The sequence below is a fragment of the Cinclus cinclus genome, chromosome Z (assembly GCF_963662255.1).
Source record: "Cinclus cinclus chromosome Z, bCinCin1.1, whole genome shotgun sequence".
Lineage (NCBI taxonomy): Eukaryota > Metazoa > Chordata > Aves > Passeriformes > Cinclidae > Cinclus > Cinclus cinclus.
This window is the reverse complement of record NC_085084.1, coordinates 46,737,507-46,757,457: the sequence shown is the minus strand read 5'-3', so window position 1 is coordinate 46,757,457 and position 19,951 is coordinate 46,737,507. Positions and strand designations below refer to the sequence as shown.

General features: G+C 36.8%; 1 protein-coding gene across 1 annotated transcript in view; it reads left to right on the top strand.

Annotated features, from left to right (window-relative positions):
- Positions 1-19,951, top strand: part of AOPEP (aminopeptidase O (putative)) — a 167,776-nt gene that overhangs the window by 11,607 nt on the left and 136,218 nt on the right. The window contains exons 3-4 of the mRNA XM_062513137.1: positions 823-985; positions 4,110-4,358. Of these exons, the coding sequence (XP_062369121.1) occupies positions 823-985; positions 4,110-4,358 (412 nt within the window). The remainder of the gene's footprint in view (positions 1-822; positions 986-4,109; positions 4,359-19,951) is intronic.

Sequence of the window (19,951 nt, the reverse complement as noted above, 5' to 3'; positions counted from 1 at the left end):
AATCTAAGCAACATTTTTATTAATTAAAAGTATTTTGTTCTAAACCATCCTACGCCTTATAAAAATGTGTTTATACTTACAGTAATCCTGTACCGTATTCCTTGTCTCCCCACATTGTGTTCACATAATGATAAAACTTACTATATTTTTACCTCCTCATAGATTCTCATCTTGTTTTAGCACCTTCATGGGGTAACAAAACCAAATTGCTGACTTAGGTAGTATTTCATATGAGTCTAAGTTTTGATTTCATACTGTGCCTGGTTGACACATTATGTACCTCAAATAGCTGGGTCCACTTCACAAGAATTAAGTTATTTGTTAAAACTTGCTATCAGTTTGGTACTGCCCAGAATACAAAGGAAAGGTTTGGGGTTGTGTGAGATAATACAAACAAGACAAAATCATGCGATAGTGTATACAAGGTTGAAAGAGTTTAATTTTAATATTGAATATGTATGTGTATGTATTTAAAGGTGTTACTAGCTTTCATGTCTGATGTAATTCTTGAACAGTAGCAGTACGGTCATGTTAAGTTGCATTAATAACATACCATTTATGGATGATTTATTTTCAGGTAAAGATATCAGCAGTTAGAGCAAAGTTGCAGGTATAAGTAAACAGTACTTAGAACACAGAATCCATGGTGTTTGCATACAGCTGTTCTTACATGTCTCAAGGCAATTACTTTTATTCCCTCCACAAAAATACCAAGATGTTAGGTGGGAGGTTTGGCCCAAAATCTTAAGTACATGAAAATGTGAGGTACCTAACGTGTGCTGTAAGACTCATGAGTCTGTACAAATGTTCTTTTGTTTACAGGTATCTTGAGCTGGTACTACTATGTGTCTATGCCAATGCCAGCATCCACCTTCACGATTGCTGTGGGGTGCTGGCAGGAAGTTAAACAGCAGTCCTTCAAGCAAACAGCTGCTACTGAAATAAACACTGAGTGTTCCTTGCCATCATGCCAAACTGATTTCAGGTTGGTGCTTATAAGATTATTGAAAAATTAGATATATGGGTATCACTTCCGTTTACTCTGTGGAATGTGAAAATGAGTCATATTAGCACAGGAATCAAAATAGAACTTGTTAAATCTGAACAGAAAAATCTTGACAGGAAAATAATTCCAAAGGCCTTACTTCATGGGAGTGGTTCTTTTTATGTGAAAACAAGCTGCTTAGTGAGCAACAGGGTTTGTAAATTCCACTGTCTGCTAGATTTGTATCCTATGTCCTTAACACTGCTGCAGCAAGGCTAGGTGCTGTCTTGTTTCTTGAGATACCTTGACTCAGTCCTTTCTAGATTCCTAATGACTCATACTATAGTGTTACCTACTTACTTGTTGGTTCTGCTCCATTGCATAGTTCTGTTCTCATTGCACAGTTAGAGCTGGCCTGTGTAATGGTTTTCCTGGGGTGATGTGTAATAACCAGGTATATGAAAGATCTAGTACAATGATCCCATAAAATAGACTTGGACTGATGATTCTTAGCTGTTTTTGAGCAAACTACTAGAAATGCAATTATTTTAGATCATCTGTTCCTTCTCCCAGTCTAGTCAAAACTCATTCAGTTTGAATTTTTACAGAGTGGTGGATGAGCAAAACAATATGTGCCTAAAAATAATATTTGAAGGTAGAAAGCAAGTTTTTGGAAAAATACCATTTGTTTTCAGATAATTTTCACTTAAACATGTCCACTACTCTCCCTACATCAACAGGAATTGTTATTTTATTGTAGAAGATGATTCGGGTTATAAGTATGTAACATTTTTCTGTTACTCAGTTTGAAATTTTGCTGAAAAAATACTTGTCTTTTAGACAACTGTTTTGAATAATAATTTGTTAGCATTAAGACAGTGGAACTACTGAAACTTTGGAACTTGAGGACTTAATATGGATTTTTTTTTAAAATTTAAAATTAAACTATTCTAATGGCTTGCAGCTTGGCTGATTTTGGTTAAAATTGCTAATTAATCTTGAGTACAGAAATTTTCATACTTTACATAGGACCAATAAGAAATGCCTATTTAATTTTAAAGAGCTTGAAATTTTGATGAGCTTCTAGAAATGGCTTTGTGTTTATTTCTTTGCTACTTATATGTTTATAATACGACTGCCTCTGCAAAAATAAACTGTAGATGTATTCCTCTCAAAAGTAATTTGAGCACATTTGGTAATAGGAATTCATTTATTTTGGTGCAAAAGATTATTCTGGCTCAATTTTGATAGAACAAATGAAAGTTTCTGGGTTTTTTGCAAAGTTTCTGAGAAGAGGGAAATATTTTTGTAATTTTTTATAGCAAAATTTAGTGGAAGTTTTAATCAGTGTGATGGTCATAGTTATGGGTTTACCTGTGTGATGGTTATTGGATTAAGTTAATTGACACAGATAGTGTGATATATTTGCAGTAGTTAGTGTCAGTGGAAGAAAAAGAACAAATGTGTCTTGGGAAAATAAATTACCAAAAAAATGCTCTGCAAATGTGGTGTCTATGGTACATAGACAAAAAAGGAGACCCTAAGTGTACAAGGTTGTTTACCTTGTTTTTTGAATAAGGACATAAAAATCTGTGTCCTTAAAAATGTGCTCTTACAGTTATGTCTAGTTAATCTTTAGTTAGGAGTTAGCACAGCAGATACTGTTGCTTATTTTAGTCAGTGAGACCGGGTAATCAAACCAACATTGCTCACAGTAGCAGACATTTCTAGAAAGGGTGTGAAATGGATAGACAAGCAAATGTTAAGCATGTGTTCCAGACAAGATAGTGGAGATAAACTCTAGGGCAGCAGGAAAATAAAGGAATTCTGAAAGATGCTGTAATGTGTGATGTAATTTTATCCAGGTGCCAGTATGTTTGACCTAAGGAGGCTGTATCAAAGTAAATGTTAAATGGAGCTATGATGTTTATAACTTTTTATCTCCTTGTGGTGATTAAGGAATTGGCAATTTTTTTAAGAGATACGGTGCTAGCTTTCATGCTTCTGCCTAATCTCAACTCTGATGATAAAATACAAAATGACATTGTATTCAAGCAGAAATATACTAGATTAAACCACCCTTAGAAAAAAAATTGTATAGCGACAGATGTGGTTTCTTCACATATGTAATCAGTGAAAGGACTTAGAGTCCACTTCTTTGACAGAAAGACTTATGTAAGGTGCTAAAGTGTTAATACTTCAGCAAAATCTGATCCTTTTCTGTATGTCATCATTTTGTTTTCTGTATCAGCATGATCTTCCAAGTGTAAGTGCTTTGGGCAATGCTAGGTGCTTTGCTGGTTGAGGCATAGTATAACCAGATTATTTAAACTGAAGTTTCAAACCAAGGAGAGGCTGTGCACTGTAGAAAACATAGGCTAACAGGTGAAAACATGAATCTGATTTCTGTTTAGATAATAAGGTATTTGGGCAGATAACTTACTGTGAAGGTATATGACTCAGTGTTTAGGAAGGATTTGATTTACCCCTCCTTTCTTCCAGCTAAAGCTCTAAATATCCTGTAAAAGTACTATAAAGTAATGCTGGCCTTATGTGGTATTATTGAATGTCTAGCATGAGAAGTCTGAATCGACATCTACTGGGATTTTTTTACTTAATAATAGTAATAATAAAATTTAATTGAAGTTTCTGGAGAATTTTATTAAAAACAGCAGCAAAAAATCCATTCTGGAATTAGATTGTAATTGCAGCTAAAATACTTATGTTAATGTTATGTTAATATGTATAGAATTTTATTTTCATAACCAAGTTTGAATAGGAATTTTCTGAGTAAGTATTTTTGTATTCTTATTAGTTCTCTTAACATATGTTGTGAGTGCTTATTTTCTTGATGCATATCTGTTATAAAAACAAGGTGTGACTAGTCTCTCTCTTTAGTTTTAAGTTCTACTCAGATGTAGTAGTGAGTGTTTCAAAGTGCTGCACGTGTGAACAGGGTGAGAATGCAAGTGAGCTGGTTCAATGGAAATTAATTCTGTCATTCTGATATCTAGAGAGTATCCTTGTCTTAGCATAGTCAGTTGTGCACATTTCTAATACCACAATTAAGTTTTGTTTTGTTTTGTTTTGTTTTGTTTTGTTTTGTTTTGTTTTGTTTTGTCAGATGGCATGAAGAAATCTGTGGTCATGTGGAATATCCCTGCCGTTTCCAAAATCCTGCTGCCAGGTTGCAGGCAGTAATTCCTCACAGAGTCTTTGCTCCCTGGTGCCTTATGGAAAGCTGCGAAGAATATTTGCTTCAGCTAATTCCTCAGTGCCTCTCAGCTGCTTATGCCACACTGGGTACCCACCCCTTTTCCAGGCTTGATGTTCTGATAGTTCCTTCCAACTTTTCCAGCCTGGGAATGGCTAGGTAAAGAAACTTCTTAGTATCCAATCTGCTGCATTTTGTTAGACTGCTTCTTATTAGCTAGTTAACGGTGTCAAGTTGCTGCCCATATAAAGTCGCTGTGCTATTTTTCTTAAACCAAACTTAAAACTCTTGTTCTGAGTAAGTAAGTTTGTTTGCATCCTTTGTGACCTTTAATTTTAGTTTTTAACAGGGCTTAGGGAAGGAGAATATAAGTTTATCAGAAATGTGCATCAGAATTTTTACATTTGTCAAACTGAAGTTCTTTTGTTGGTTCTATTGATCTAAATACTTGATGTCATTGTCTTGTTTTTGCCTTGATTTTAGCCTTATATTTTGACAGAATAGGAGTATGTTAAAATCCAAATCAAGAGTTTCTTCAGAAGTGTTTCCAATGTATGAGTTTCTAGTCAAACACTTATCTTTAGAAGCTGAAGGCAAATAGTAAGGATTATATTAAGTTTTCATGGAACTGTGAAGGCTCTCAAGCCTGTCCTGGTACCTCTGAATGGCACCTGTTCTCTCCAGCAATTTTAGTATACCACTCAGATTGGTGCCATCAGCAAAAACTGGCTGTGTGCATTTGATCCCACTGTCTGTGTCAGTTAAAAAGATATTGAATGGTGCCAGTCCCATAGCTGACCCCTGAGGATGCCACTCATCACTGCTCTCCACTTGGACAATTAGCCATTCACTGCAACTCTTTTGACTGGGGCCATTCAACCAATTCCTTATCCACTGCATGGTCCTTCCATAAAATCCATGTCTCTCCAGTTTAGAGACAAAGGTGTTGTGCAGGACAGTGCCCAATGCTTTGCATTCAAGTAGATGATATCAGTTTCCTTTCTCTTGTCCAGCACTGTTGTAAGGCTATCTTAGAAGGCCACCAAATTCTCAGGCATGATTTGTCATTACTGCAGCCATACTGGCTGTCACAAATCACCTCTTTATCTTTGATGTGCCTTCACATAGTTTCCAGAAGGATGTGCTCCATGCTTCTTCTGCTGCATACCTTGAGTAGAGGCTGACTGTCCTGTAGTTCCCCAGGCCATCCTTCTGTATACTTTTCTAAAAATGGGTGTTGTTTATCTTTTTCCAGTCAGTGGGAATTTCACTGATGCCAGTAAGATATTGGTTCTGCAGGCCATGTTTATTCCCCATACTGCATGCATTAGCATAGAGGCTTTTAAGCTGGGCCCTTGAGGAAACTGACTTACTGGCTGAAATTCCTTTGTACTGCCCTGCAGGTGCCCTTGTGCTGACCTGTGACCTCTCTCCAGGCTCTCAGCATCATATGAGTGGGGTAGATTGAGTTTGCCCTTCCACAGCAACTTTAGTTTAAAGCTCTCTTCACAAACCTGGCAAGCCTAGGATTGAAGATGCTCTTACCCTTCTCTAACAGATGGACCCCATTGGCAGGCCAGGTTTCACAGAGTGAGTCCCATGGTCCAAGTCACCAAATTCCCAGTGTGGCACCAGTCCTATAACCTTTAGCTGATTTGTCAGATTTGACTGGCCCTTCCAAGCTGTAGGGCTTTTTTTTCCTACAGCTTTCCTCTTTCAATCCTGTTTTGGATTAAAAGTAGAAATTTATGTTGGCACATTAACAATATTGTGTAGTTTTTAGTGGAAGCTTGCTTTCCTTTTTATTTCATTAAAACCTAGAAAATTTAAAACTTTAGCATTCAGTCACCCTTCTCTGTCATAAAAGGCTCATTGCTTTCTAGATACTTTCTGCTGGTTACTGAGTTTTCAGTGCTAGTTCTTCACGCAATGAAAGCATCAAGTTGGTTTGTGCACCTACCACAAATTCTCCAGTTCTTTGCCTGGTGGTCTGATTTGGAGTGAGGTGTGGTACTGTGTGCCATATTCTTGAAGCCATATGAAATTTGCTGCTGCTTGGCAGTCTTCTGTGACTTCAAAGGGCATGGTACTAAAGTGTTGGTGCAGGGCCTTGCTATAACTGAGAAAGAAACCAGCCATTTGACTTAGCTGTGAGATAAAAGCAGGGATTTGTGGAAAGGCAAGACATACAAATAGTTCAAAATTAAAGAGAAAGCAGATAGGCTTTGCAGATGGGCCAAAATTACAGCACACAGTAGAAGAAATGTTCAAGATTTATTTGTTGAAGTGCTGTTGCTCCTCAGGAAATTTTCAGTGCCTCCCCTGCATGTACCTTTCCCAGAATTTATAGGGAAAAGATACTTGCAGGGAATTCTGTTGCAAAAACATCTGTCATTATCTGAGTCCAGACTGTGCGTTCAGAATACTGTAATTGTGTTTTCTTTGTGAAGGAGATGAGATGAGAAAAACCTGTGCTTTTATTCCTCTATGCTTCATCTAACCACTGTCAGTTCCAAGCAATCCATATCATTGAAAATAAGGATGAAAGAAGGGGTGTGCATACTTCCTGATGCCTGTCATTTAACAGTGCATCAAGCCAAGCACATTCCAATTTTTCAAAGCTTAACTAATTTAAGAAGTAATTTAATGTGTTTAAATGTCAAGTTGTATTTGGACAGGAGATTATTAAGTGACTCATAATAGCTCATTTGTTCTTGTTTTATGTGATTTTCCCAATAGAAGCTCATATGTATATAGCAAGCTATTTAAATGGTTAATTCCTGTGTATGCAATGATAATTACCCAAATTGCTTAAACTAACAATAAGCTGTGTGCAAAACCATGTCAAAACCCACACAAAGAAAGAGAAGTTAGCAATTACCTTGGGTTAAAAAGTTGGCTGTAGTATTTGTTTTTTTAATCTTCTAGTCCATCTGTAGCAGTACAAACATAATCCAGCATGCCAGCACAGAGAAGTTGTTGTTATGAGAACTCTAATTGGACTCCTGTCTACCAGGGAAGGAAAAAGACATGAATTTTAGTAATTATCTGAAGTATTAGGGCTTTACAGCATTTGGTGCTTTTCTTTGTTCCTCTGTTGATTATACTTACTGTGCTTTTCACATCTCAGAATGCTTCTTATTTAGGAGGGATGTTTCCCCAGCATTTTAGATTGGTATGAAATTATGATAGTTCTTGCACAGAATTATCTTATGAGGTGTTTTGAATTGTCTATTACAGTTGCAGCTACTGTGGGTCAGATGCATTTTTCTTGAAGTCTGACAGATGCATTATGAGCAAAACTGTAGTTGAAAGCATATTAATTGTACTTGGGTTTTCTGTTCGTATTTTCCTGTGGTTTTAAATTTGTTGTGGGCTTCTGTATGGAAATACATAATAATTGCAATAATTTCCTCTTGCTTCCTACAGATCTTTGAAGCTGGAGGATTTAGTTTCGCACACTGTAGTTTTACACAGTTTAGTTTAAGTGATTCTGTACAGCTTTTCATAAATTCATGCTAGTAAAAGAACAATGTGGCCTACACATCTTTGTTGTTGATATTATGTTGGACTGTATAGAAATTAAATTAATAAAGCATTGTGGGCCAAATCAGAATTGGTTAATAACCTGAGATTCAACACTTTTTCTAGAACTGTGATAATCTTCTGAACATGTAACAGCAGTTAGTTATCTAATTTTAAATTCTTTCACCAGCAGAAGAGAGTGATTGGAGTAAAAGGAGTAGGGAAGTGTGTCAGACTACAAGGCCTTAGAGCTTCTAGTTAGGTTGTTCATGGAAGAGATCCCTGACCACGCACTACACCTAAAGGTGTATATAATTCATGCACTCAGACAGCTAAGAGGTTAAAATCAGGAGATTAAAAGTAGCACTGTGTTTTGATGCTTTTGACGATGTGGTACTTCCTGAGGAGTTGTTGATCCCATTGGCATTTAAATATCAGAGTTATTTCATGGTTACAGATGCTCTCATATGAGCCAGCAGTTACTCACGTGAACAGAGCTGAAGGAAAGATTTCAGATAAAAAAAAAAGCAGGGTCTGTGTTTTAGCTGGTTGTTTAGCTTATTCTGAACAAATGTGCTGATATTTATTTTACTCCCCTGAGAACTGTAAGACTTTGCATTCAGTTGAAATTCTCTTTCTGAAACAATGTTTTTTAAAGTTTTTTTTTTTGTTTATACATTGTTTAAATAATGTAAGATTACTGCTTCTTCTGTTTGAATTAATCTATTAATGTGCTAGTTTTTTAGTAAGTGCTAGCACAAGGATATGTTCTTATCCAAGTACTATGTATAAATAACCTTTCTAGGCACTTCACACGTTGCTGGGATCTAGAAGAGTGTGATGAGAAAAGTGTCCTTAGGTGTATACCATGCTACTAGTTTTTTCCTTAAACTCTTATTGCTAGTATTGACTGTGGGATACAGTCACCATGTCTAACTTGGTTTATCTGTATTTACAGAAAATTTTGCCCAGCAAAGCTAGTGGAACCAAAGAACTTCTGAGCAGGATTCTGACATTTTCAAAACAGGATCCTGATGTTAGGTTATTTGAATTCTATTTAGGCTCTAAATTTAGTGGCCTTATTTTCAACTATGCTGGACACCCTTGAAACCCAAATGGTTTCTTATGAGGATGCTTGGAATATTTATAAATCAGGTCAGCTTATATAGCTGATTAAATATGGATTTAGCAACCCAGTTTTCAATTCCTGTTCATAATGATCTTATTCACTCTTTCTGTATCATGTTAAAAAATTGTCTTTGGTACATAGACTTGTCTTTTTGAAGAAAGAATATCTGTTTCTTCAAAAAATATTATAGCAGCAGAACCCTTGAGTCTTTCCAGTCTGTGTCACCAAGGTTGTTAACTTCTTAAATTGAAAAGGGAGAAGACTGAGGCAGCCTCTTTGGTCAGTGCATCAGTAGCCACAATTTGTCTGTTCTGTATGTCTGCAATATTATGATGACGACTGATAAGCCCATGGAAAATCAGCCAGGACTACTGGAAAACATTCAAATGTCAAAGTTAAATGTGAAACCTTTACTATTGTTCAGTCTTGAAAAAATGTGTTTTACTATTTAATACAACTGTAAAAGCCTTTTCTGAGTCAATACAAATGTAGACACACTTTTCTGCACATTTCCAGTTGTTTTGACAAAATACTCTCAAGAGTAGTCCTTTTAGTTTATTTTTTACATGTCACTGCTTGGTTATCCACACAGAAATAATCATGTACAAAATTTAAAACAAAAAGTAAGTATACAGTGAAATAAGGATTGAATCTTACCTGTGTTAGCAGTAAATCAGAGTATGTGGTTGTACATAAAACACATGCATGTGGACTTAGTGGCATTTAGAAGTTGTGTGAATTGTTACGAAGGGGTAACTGGGGCAACCACCAAATCGCAGCTGAAATGCAAGGAGTAGATTTGTTTCATTGTCCCACTAACAGCGTTGGGCAGAGACCCACAGGTACACAGGCTCTGTTAGGCTTAGTTTACCCTAGTGCACAGTGGGGAGCCTGCTGCCTGCCCCAATATATCTCATGCAATCACAGTTTATTACAAGGTGTTTTTATGATCTCACTCTCGCCCAGCAGGAGAGCATGTCTGTGTTATCTCTACACAGGAATTCTACTTCTCCAAGCAGGTAGAGGATGAATACTAGGCATAATAAATGGAGTTTTACAACAGTAACAGTTGTAGCATTCCTACCTGCAAGGTAACTTTGAAATGGTTTCCTCCTTCTCATAAAATTTTCTGGTTTTAACCCTTTCCTGCCAACTGTTGTTGAAGATATTTGCTGATATTAGCTGAAGTCTGAAGTATACTTTGGTACCACTGCAATCACTGTATTTCATCCAGTTGTCATTTTGCCATCAAAACAGTACATCAGGCAAAATGTACTTCCTTATTAATGTGACTTGCTGGTCTATTAATTCATAACAGGTACTGTTTTAACAGAGAAGCAAGATGTGTGATCTGCAGTATCAGGTGGATTTCTTTTGCATTTCTGATAGTTTTCCATGGAGCTTTCTCAGTACTTTTGGAAGACAAGGTACAATATCTGTCTGTCATAAGATGATTCTCTTATGGGATAGTGTTACAACAAGATATAATCTCAGTCTGACATTACTGACCAAAATTAATAAAAAAAAATGATGTTTTAGAACACGTGGACTTACCTATGTTTCAAGTATGCAACTTTGCATTGTTACCATTTGTAATTTTATAGGATGAATAAAGAAGGCTGTTTTAGGAGTTTAAAAATCACTTGCTTCTTTTGCTGTGTGGCACATGAATTCTTAAAAGAGCTTTTGGTCATTGATGCTGGAGAGGTGGTGGGGCTCTTCTGATGCTACTGTAGAATAGTAACTTCATCTTTTTAAATTCTAGGATTAGAATTATGGCAGAGATTGTTAACATCATTATGGTTATATGGATGCTTAAGCATTTTCAATATAAACTTGTATTTCAGTGGTTTATAACTATAAAGTCTTGTTCCCAGCTTAAAGCTGACATAAAGTTGTTTGGCTTAGGAAAACTGGGTGTAGCTATTGTACACACATATGTGAGAGGCCAGCATGTTTCTATGCACACTGTGTTTGTACATCTGTAAATATATATATATTATATGTGTATGCTTAATATATACCTATACCTGCCTTTTATTTGTGTGCATATATAGATATGTAGGTAATATTAATGATTTTATTTTTTTTGTATGAGTTGCATGGCATTTATAAAATAAAAGTACAATTTTCCCTCAAAAGTAACCTGCTTACAGAGAGCTAGAATAAGAAGAAATGTAAAAATTTATTGATCACTGGGTTTGTGATTTTGAAATTAATTTTCAGAATTCTTTCTCCCTGTGTCTTACTTTATCTCTCAACTTTTTTCTCCCACCAGTAGAGATGTATAAGATGATTGAAAATTACTTTTGCTTGTAGATCAATAGCAATATAGTCTATCTGCTGTTTAAAATTCAGACAGCAGCATTAGACTGTTCCACTTAACTTTCTGAATCATATAAATAGTAAAGTGCTTATAAATGCAGAAATATTGCATGTATATGCTGAGTGATAAGAAATAAGATAATAAATGCAGCCAGTTGTTTTGAAGCCTAAAGCTTAGTTCTTAAAGGGCTGAAAGGAAGACACTGTTCAAAGCAGCCACAGGCTTCTGCCATGCAATTATCTCTGATCTGACTTGCCATACCTAGTATGTGAAGTTTTCTTAGTCTTTATGATAATTACTAGTAGTCTGCAATTTACCAGCCCCACCTAGGAAGGATCTGATCCAGGCAAAAGATTTTAGATTTTAAATGTAGAGTGCAAGACCAGTGATACTTAAAACAAATGTAAGTGCAGAGAAATTATTAAATCCATGCATAACACTTTACCTCTGCCATCAATTGCCAGGAGCTAATGTCAATCTTTTAGCTGTAGACTCGGTTTAAAGTTCAAACAAAACCCCACCAAAACTGTGCAAATAAATTTATGGTTTTATTTACCTTTGTTTTGTTTGTTGCTAACAGGAGTCTGGTTTAAGGATCCCTAGCCCTTTTCTTGTATGAGTAGCAGTTTGAATACTTGCTAGTGACAAGCTCAGAGGAGGTTAAGAGAATTCATGTTCCTATTAACCATGATGTTACTGAGCAAAAACTGTGCAATCCTGTCCTTATGAGTAGTAGCGAGGAGTATGAGCAGTTGAATGATCCATTCCTAGGCTCTATCTTTTTATTCTGGCCAGGGAAACTTTTTGGTTAGTCACAGAGAGTTAGATAGGCAATTTTGGTTTGCCTGTGCTCTACCTGCCTACCCCTGGCCTGGAACAATAGTGTTGTCTACATTCAGGAGACCACACTGTTCCCAGTTTTGGGCTGTATGTTTATGACAGAGACACAAAGTGAATCAGTCAATTCTGCTAGCATAATTAGCAGGTAGGAAAATATGCTGTATGAGAAGAGACTGATATAGCTAGATTTGTTCAGCCTGGGAGAAGATATTACTGAGACTGATCACTGTCTCCTGCTACCTGAGCCTATGGTTGCAGAAAAGATAGAGCCATGATTCTCTCAGAAATAGGGAAAATAAGTGAAGCAACATTCACAACTTGTAGTGATAGATTTCAGACTAGATACAAAGAACCACAGTTATTGTGGTTAAGCACTGAAACAGGCACTCCAGGGAGCCTGTAGAAAGAACCTCCATCTCAGGAGACAGCAAAAAGAGGCTTCTTCAAACTTCAGTTTTCCTGAGATTCCAAGCCTTCAGTACTTTTACTTGTGCTACTACCTTGGTTTTATGTTCTGTTGCAAATGACACCTCTCCCTCCATATTGTCTGTATGACTCACTCATGCTGCCATGGTATTTTGAGAGCCTTTCAACAATTAAAATATTTTGTTTTCAGAAAATCTGGGGAAGTACTAGGAATGTGTTCTTATTTTGCAGGAAACTGATTGGTGAGTGTAGATGCTACAGGACATCTTTTGAAGAAACACAGGTTTCCTAATTCCCTTTTCCTCTCCTATCACTTGCAAAGGTTAAGTAAGGAACTGTGCCCATGTTTTTGGACCCAAACCCAGTGTTCTAGCATTGCACCAGCCTTTCCAACTTTTTTTTTGTTTGTGATAGTAGGTACTAGCTATCTTCCAAGTTTGAAGGATACCAAACTTCTGGGCTGGTAGGACTAACAAAAATCTGTCTTTAATTGAAATAAGGTACAGTACTTCTGTTTTTTACTCTTTGTGTTTTTAAAAAATATTTTTTAAAAGTGTTTTAATTATTACCTGTAATTCTGGAAGATGCAAATTTCACATGCAGAAATTCCAGTACAATAAAAATAATAGCAGCTATTGAAATTGAGGGTAAGGAATGGGATTTTTAGTGACTGCAGGTCTAATATCCTGATTCTGTATCTAGAGGATTCTAATATTAGTCTTATTGCATGTGGTGTCATCTTCTATGAAATGTTTTGACAGTAGACTGATTCTATCCACTTGTTTAGAATTTGTTTCAGAACAGAATGTGGTTAAGCCTTTGGAAATGCCTTATTTAATGCCCACAAGATACTCCTGCAGCATGATAAGTTCAAGAAAACCTGTATATATGGCATTATGAGTGTGGGTCGTGGTGGTTTTGTTTAATGGTGCAAGCTTTTGTGTAATGTCAATTTTACTGTTTGATTTAATTGAATGAAGAAACTGAATTGAAGAGAGTTGAATGAAATAATATGTTTTGGTTTGTTTCCTACTGGGAAATCATTTTAGGTGATGTAAAATTAAAATATGGGACTTTTCATTAGTAATTAATTGTAAGGGTGACTATCACAATTATTTTTCTAAGAATTTTTATCTTTCTGATGATGTAAGCTGAGCTCAGACTGAACCAACTGTATAGTATCATACAAGAAAAATGGCTTTAATTTTTTCCTTGTGCATCACCCAAACCCTTAAAAAAATCCCCACAACAAACAAGCAAACAAACTCCTCTTGCCCCCTGTTCCTCCTTCAGTTCTACAACAAGTGTTCGTGCTTAACTCCGTGGGAAAATAGGAACCCATGAGCCAAAAATCACTTACCTATTTCAGAGGAAATATGTGCATGTTGGGATTGCTCTGAGAGTCCTTGGTAGGATTCTGAAGTGATAGAAGTAAATGGTAGAAAAAAGAGATGAATACCTTCAGAGACTGTTGCAGTTGTTGGTTGATTTTGCAACTTGTTGCAATATTTTGTAATTAGCTGTAGTCTGTGTCCTTTTTTGTGGGTCCTTTAAAACAAATTGACCCAAAAGTTATTTCAATTAAGAACAAAGCCAAAATCCTGCCCAAAACTGTGAAACAAGGTTACCAAAGGCTTTCTGTATTTTTGCAGTGATTAAATGGTTTATGATTTAATTGATTTAAAGGGTTTTTCTCACTTCTACTAGCAGGGCGTGTTTGAGTGGATTTCCTATGAGCTGGTGCTAGAAAAGGCTGCATTTCATATTGTTCCTTTTCCTTCTCAAAAAAAGTTAAATTCAAAACAGAAGCTGTGACACGAAGAAATTCTAGTCTGAACTAGTTGTGAAGCAAGTGGAAGGACCACAGAATGTTTACAAACAGAAAGAGATATCTGTATAAAATTTATGTTTCTCCTAGTCTGTGAGTCAGACTTTTCCTGCTGATTTTGGTATTTTTCCAGAAGTGTGATTGTCAGGTAATTTCAAGTGAGCAACACACAGGGGCTTTTAGATCTTCTGAAATACACAAATAGTAAACTGTTTACACTGGGGAAGAGATTCAAGGTCTTGGTTGTTTTTTTTTCCTTCCAGAAAGCTTGAGAAGAAAGACAAATTAGAGGAAAAAATAGCATAAGTTCAAAAGAATCCAGACAGGACATTTAGAACATCACTGCAGAGTGATGGAGATTAGATGTTTGTCTGTGAGTAATAGTTTTTCTTGTAACCATGTATTTCTTCTACATTTCTCCACAAGGCTTCCCACAACTTAACACAGTCATCTTCTGTAGTTAGTGGCATCATTTACTGGTCACTAAGAATGATTCCTCTTCTACGACCACCATCAGAAGTTCTAAGATTATTGTTTCGATTTTACTAACATTTCCTTATTGAGTGCTAAGTGGTTGGGTAGAAGTTAAATGAGGCCTTCACCACTACACTGCTTTGCAGTGGGGATTTCTATCTTGTGGTTTTCCACTGGCTCAGGGTTTGTTTCTGTTCCCAAAATTAAGCAGTTTCTCCAGGAAATTCTTGCGCAAACAAAATCTGGTGGTGAAAGCTCTGACTTTATATAAATCAGGAGATAGGAATGCCTCTCTCATGATGGTTGGGGTTTTATTTCTATTTGGGTTTTTTTTGAGACCTCCTGCAAGTACTTTATTATATACCCATTGTCTCTGACTGGTAACTTTATCTTCCTAGATCTGTTTAGTTTTAGGTCTTATTTATGCTTGAGCTCTTTGAAAACTTATCTCAAGGTGTCTTTTTTAATAGCTTTGGCTCTTTGGATTTTTTCCCCACTTTTTGCAGCTGCTGCAAGTTTTTTTCCTCAGTTCTATAACACTCACACCCTCTATACTATTGTACAGTTAAGTCTCTTTTCCTCATATATTGTAATTTAGTGCTAGCTTTGATCATGACCATTCAGTTAAGTTTTCCTCTGCTTAATGGCTTGGATCCTATGCTTCCTGTATTTGCTAGTCTTCTTATTTCTTTCCTGTCATATCAATCTTTCATTTGGGAGACTTTATTCCTGAAGGACAGTTTTATTGAATTTGTATTGTTAAGCAGCTTATTTGAACTTAGAATGATCTTTTTCACTGGAATATTTTGCTAATCCCTTTCTTCCTATGCTCACCAACATCTGCTAGAATGGGGCTTCTTAAGGGGCTAGGTCACATTTCAGTTACTTTTGATGAGAGGTAATAGCCAAAAGTTTTAGTGCCTCATGATCAATTGCTAGCTGTCTAAGCAAAGTTCTAATATTTCCTTGCCATGTGAGGTCTGAGGTTTTCCTCTGATTTTGGCAGCAGTGGGCTTCAAGCTGTTCTAGGGCCTTTTGAGGTCTGAATTTGGCTTATCTTCAGGAGACACCAGCATGTGTCAAAAGGCATAATTTTCATCTGTCATGTGTTCTGTGCTTTTGGGAAAGTTAATCCAGTCTGTTTGGCTAGTGTTACTGTTTTGAAATTTTAATGCTGATTACCTAAATTTGTTTCTGCATCCACTGCTTAGCTGTGATTATGACATTCATTAAACTGCTGCTCCTGTTTGGCTGAGAGTTCAGTACTTATTTTTCAACACTGCCACCATCACATGCTGGCAGCTTTGGACCTATTTTGCCAAGGAATATAATTTCTTCTTTTTATCTGGCTTCTTTCCACTGTGTGTCACTTCCAGCTGCTTTACACACCGCTGTAATACTGTATGGTTTTTTTTCTTTGAAATTAAATAGTTTTCTGCTTATTTGGTTTGTGCAAGAACATCTGGACATAAGTGTGCAAGTGGTTTATCACACTTCCACAAGAAAGCTTTTTATTTTTAGATGAGAAATTTTAGTTGTTTACAAGGCCTGATGGCTGTCAGAACTGCTAAGAATAGCTTGAGCAGTGTTACATTTTCAGCAAAGTACACATTTTGGTAGATACTATTAGAAACACTTAGTCCAGCAGCTGTAGAGAGATCTTATGATCCTTCTCTGTTGTTTTTGGAAAATATTTTGATTTTTTTCCCCTCTAATAAGACAGGAAGAGACATAGTACTGCCTTGCACATTTTGTTTGAAATAAACCCCATGGATTCTGACTTGACTCACAGATGATTTGGCCTGGAAGCCTATAAACCTGAGAAATTTAGCTGACCTAAGTGACTTTTCATGATAGGTTTAAGTCAGTCCAGCTTTTACCCAGTGAATATGTTAAGTACCTGTTTTGCATTGAAATCAGTCTCAAATGCTAAATGTTCACAATGATGGTATTGAGCTAATCTCTGCTTTATAGATCATCTTGCTTAGACCCAGGCGAGTAACTTTACAAATTCTTCTAAATGTGTTTGTATTTCAGGCTGAACAAAAGGTAGTCTTAAAAATTCCACACTTATGATGGAGTTGACTGGGTTAACAAGTAATACAGTGCCAGTGTATTGGATGAATAAATAGTCTGAAGTAGTCAGTATGGAGACATCCATACTATGGAGTTATCCTACATCTAGAGTCTGTACAGTTGGAGAGATCTTCTTTCTACTTGATTTAGTCTGGCTCCCTGAGCTAAAGATGCCTTCCACAGCATGAAGCTGTTCATAAGAGTGCTTATTTTTTTCACACACTTATGTTACTTTTGGAATGAAATGGTGCACAACTGGAAGACAAATTCCTTTCTAGTTTCCACAAGAAACAATCCAGCTTCCTGCACCAAAATCTCTCCAAGACCTGAAACAGATTGGAGCCTGTGAATGACTGAAGGACTTGCTATAGAAGCACACTGTTGATCCAAATGAAAACACTAATGGAGGAGACCATAAGCATTATCATCCTCAGGAGTAAACTCTCTTACCAAACTAAGTAGTTAGCGTACAAACTATGTAGAATACTGTTTTACTGCACTTTTTACATGCAGTAACCACCTAGGTAACACCAATGGGGATATCTTACAGGTGGGAAAGGTGACTTTATCTAAAACAAAGCCTGAAACAAAGTAGGTTTCGCTTGCTCACTGTCACGGAGTGCAAGAATGGGTACAATGTCCAAGAAGTCTGGTGGACTTCATTTCTGTCTGGCAGATAACAGACCTTAGGCTGTGGGTTAGTTGCCACCACAGGAAAGACATGCTTTGAGTCCTGACATCTCCTGAGTTCTTAGCTTGTTGGTTGCCTTTTTGGATATAACAGAGTTATTTTCCCCTCTGTGAGTGATCAGGCTTTGATCACTGCTCTTTGTCGCTGGATTTGGATATCTTTTTGAAGCTGGAGTGACCTGGGAGCTTGATGACCTTCTAAATTGTATGCCTTTAACACAGGATATTTTGAGAGCCTTGTCCCCCTGTGTATTCCTCTGGGTGCTGCCACACCCAAGCATTCCCATTCATTCTCTGTTCATGCATACTACTGTAGTTCTCAGCAGTATTCCTGCCAAAGATGAACCATTACTGAGATGTTATAATTCTGTGACTTAGTTTTTGTTCTGTTTATGACATCTCTTCACAAAAATTTTGTTAAAAGGTAAATCTTGTGAAAACTTGTGGCTGTGGTGTTGAATTTAGACTACAAAAACACAGGCAGGACATGTAGTCCAGTAACAACCTTATAAGCTACAGGTATTTAAAGCATGTGAAGATACAGAGCCATTCTGAATCCTCTGCCTTGTCTCAGCAAGATAAAGATGCTGATCAGCAGAGCAGACAGACTTTGTCTCTGAAGAATATATACCACTAAGTTTAACAAGCCTACTCAGGAGTCTTCTTGTGGCCCAAGAAGACTCAGACAATACAGAAGAAACCATATTGGAAAATGTGACTATCATAACTAGCACGACAACCTGGTTTTGGTGAACCAATCATACTTGCAAAGCCTCTTGCTTGGCAACAATCAAATCAGCTTTGGAGACTACAAGACTTAACTATGTTTATGTCCAACTAACTGGAACTCTTGCAGAAATCAGTGCATAGAAGTAACATGGCAGAGAAAGGCGTTGAACTGAAAACTTAATGAAAACCAGCATGTTGATATCATACCCAGATCTAAGAAGTGTGGAATGACTATAGCAAGAAAGGATTTTGCCACGAGAGCAGGATGTAGCAGAATTAGATTAGTAAAACTCTGAAGCAGTGTCTGTTTCCTGACAGCAGCTTGATATGATTAAACTTCTTGTGAGTTGACATCAGTAGGAGCTAGACACATCACACTGATCTGGGCCAGTGTTTGAGCCAAGTAACTTTGATATGAGAAACAGATAACTTAGATTTTTGCCTTAGTATCAGCTAGATGATATAATTGATGGAGAAATAAGCTTCAAGAAGCTGGTAAACCAGAACTGCTAAGTTTTCCTTGCTCAAGTTCAGGATGTGAAATTTTCATTTTCTTCCCAACTCCCTCTTTTCCTATATCATAGTTAGCAGTAGAATCTATCAAATCAGTCATAGGTACCGTATTGTAGCCTTCATGAAGTGGTTTCTGGATAAGAATGATTGGCGCTTTGAGAAATTGTTGAAGCAGCTGATCGAAGCAGCTTTAAGATATGTGAGGCAGAGGAAGATTTCAGAAAATTTGGAGTAAAACAGATGTTCCTTTTTGTATATGCTCTGTCTGTCAGTTTATTTTTTAGTTTTTCATTTTTTTGTTAATGCTATGTTGGGTGCTGGAAGGCATTTTCCATCAAGGCTGAAGTGTTTTCTTGGCTGGCCTGGAGACACCATCCTGTCGTGACAGGTTTACTTTCAGCTGCTCACACCTGTGTGACCTTCTGGCTGGACAGTGCAATCCACTTGTGTTCAGTATGCACTGTGTAAAACAAGAAGTTTCGGTTTTCTTTGTTTTGGAGTGGAGGTTTTTTGGGGGGGTTTATGTTTTTGGTTTTTTTTTCACAGAATTTGGGTTACATTTCAAGGCTTTCAGTATCTCTGGCATACAGGCACAAAATCCTAGAAAGACCCTGTGGTGACATGCAGCACAGGGGGAAACTGAGGAACACCAGTGTTTATCCAGGGAATTAAATGTCAGTGAGGTTGCTCCAATTTTGCCACATGAATTCTTCCAGAAAATAGGAGACAGATGTACTGTTCCACCTTACTGTCAGGAGCAAAAGGAATGCTGTTGCCCATGCTTGCTTATCATAAATATTTAATACTGCATATTTTAATAGAAATGGAGAGAGAGAGAGAGAGAGAAAGGGAGATGTAGCTAAACACATAAACACATATAAAACCCCCAAACCCTATCAAAACAGGAAACATCTTTGCTTCTGCTTTTTCCCTGGAGGAAAGATCAAAGAAGAAACAATGTGCAACAGATGTTAATCACATGGCTTAATGCAATGTGATTATATAAAATACATACAGAATACAAAATACGTACAGAATACAAATTTGCTTCCAGTTTGATTGCTGTTAGTAGATTATCTCAACTGGAATCTGGTCAAAATATTCCCAAATTACACAAGTATAAAGACAACTGAATTAGTCCTCCTTACGCATCTAATTGATTTTGGATGGTAAGGCTTGAAGAAGGCTTTCTGACC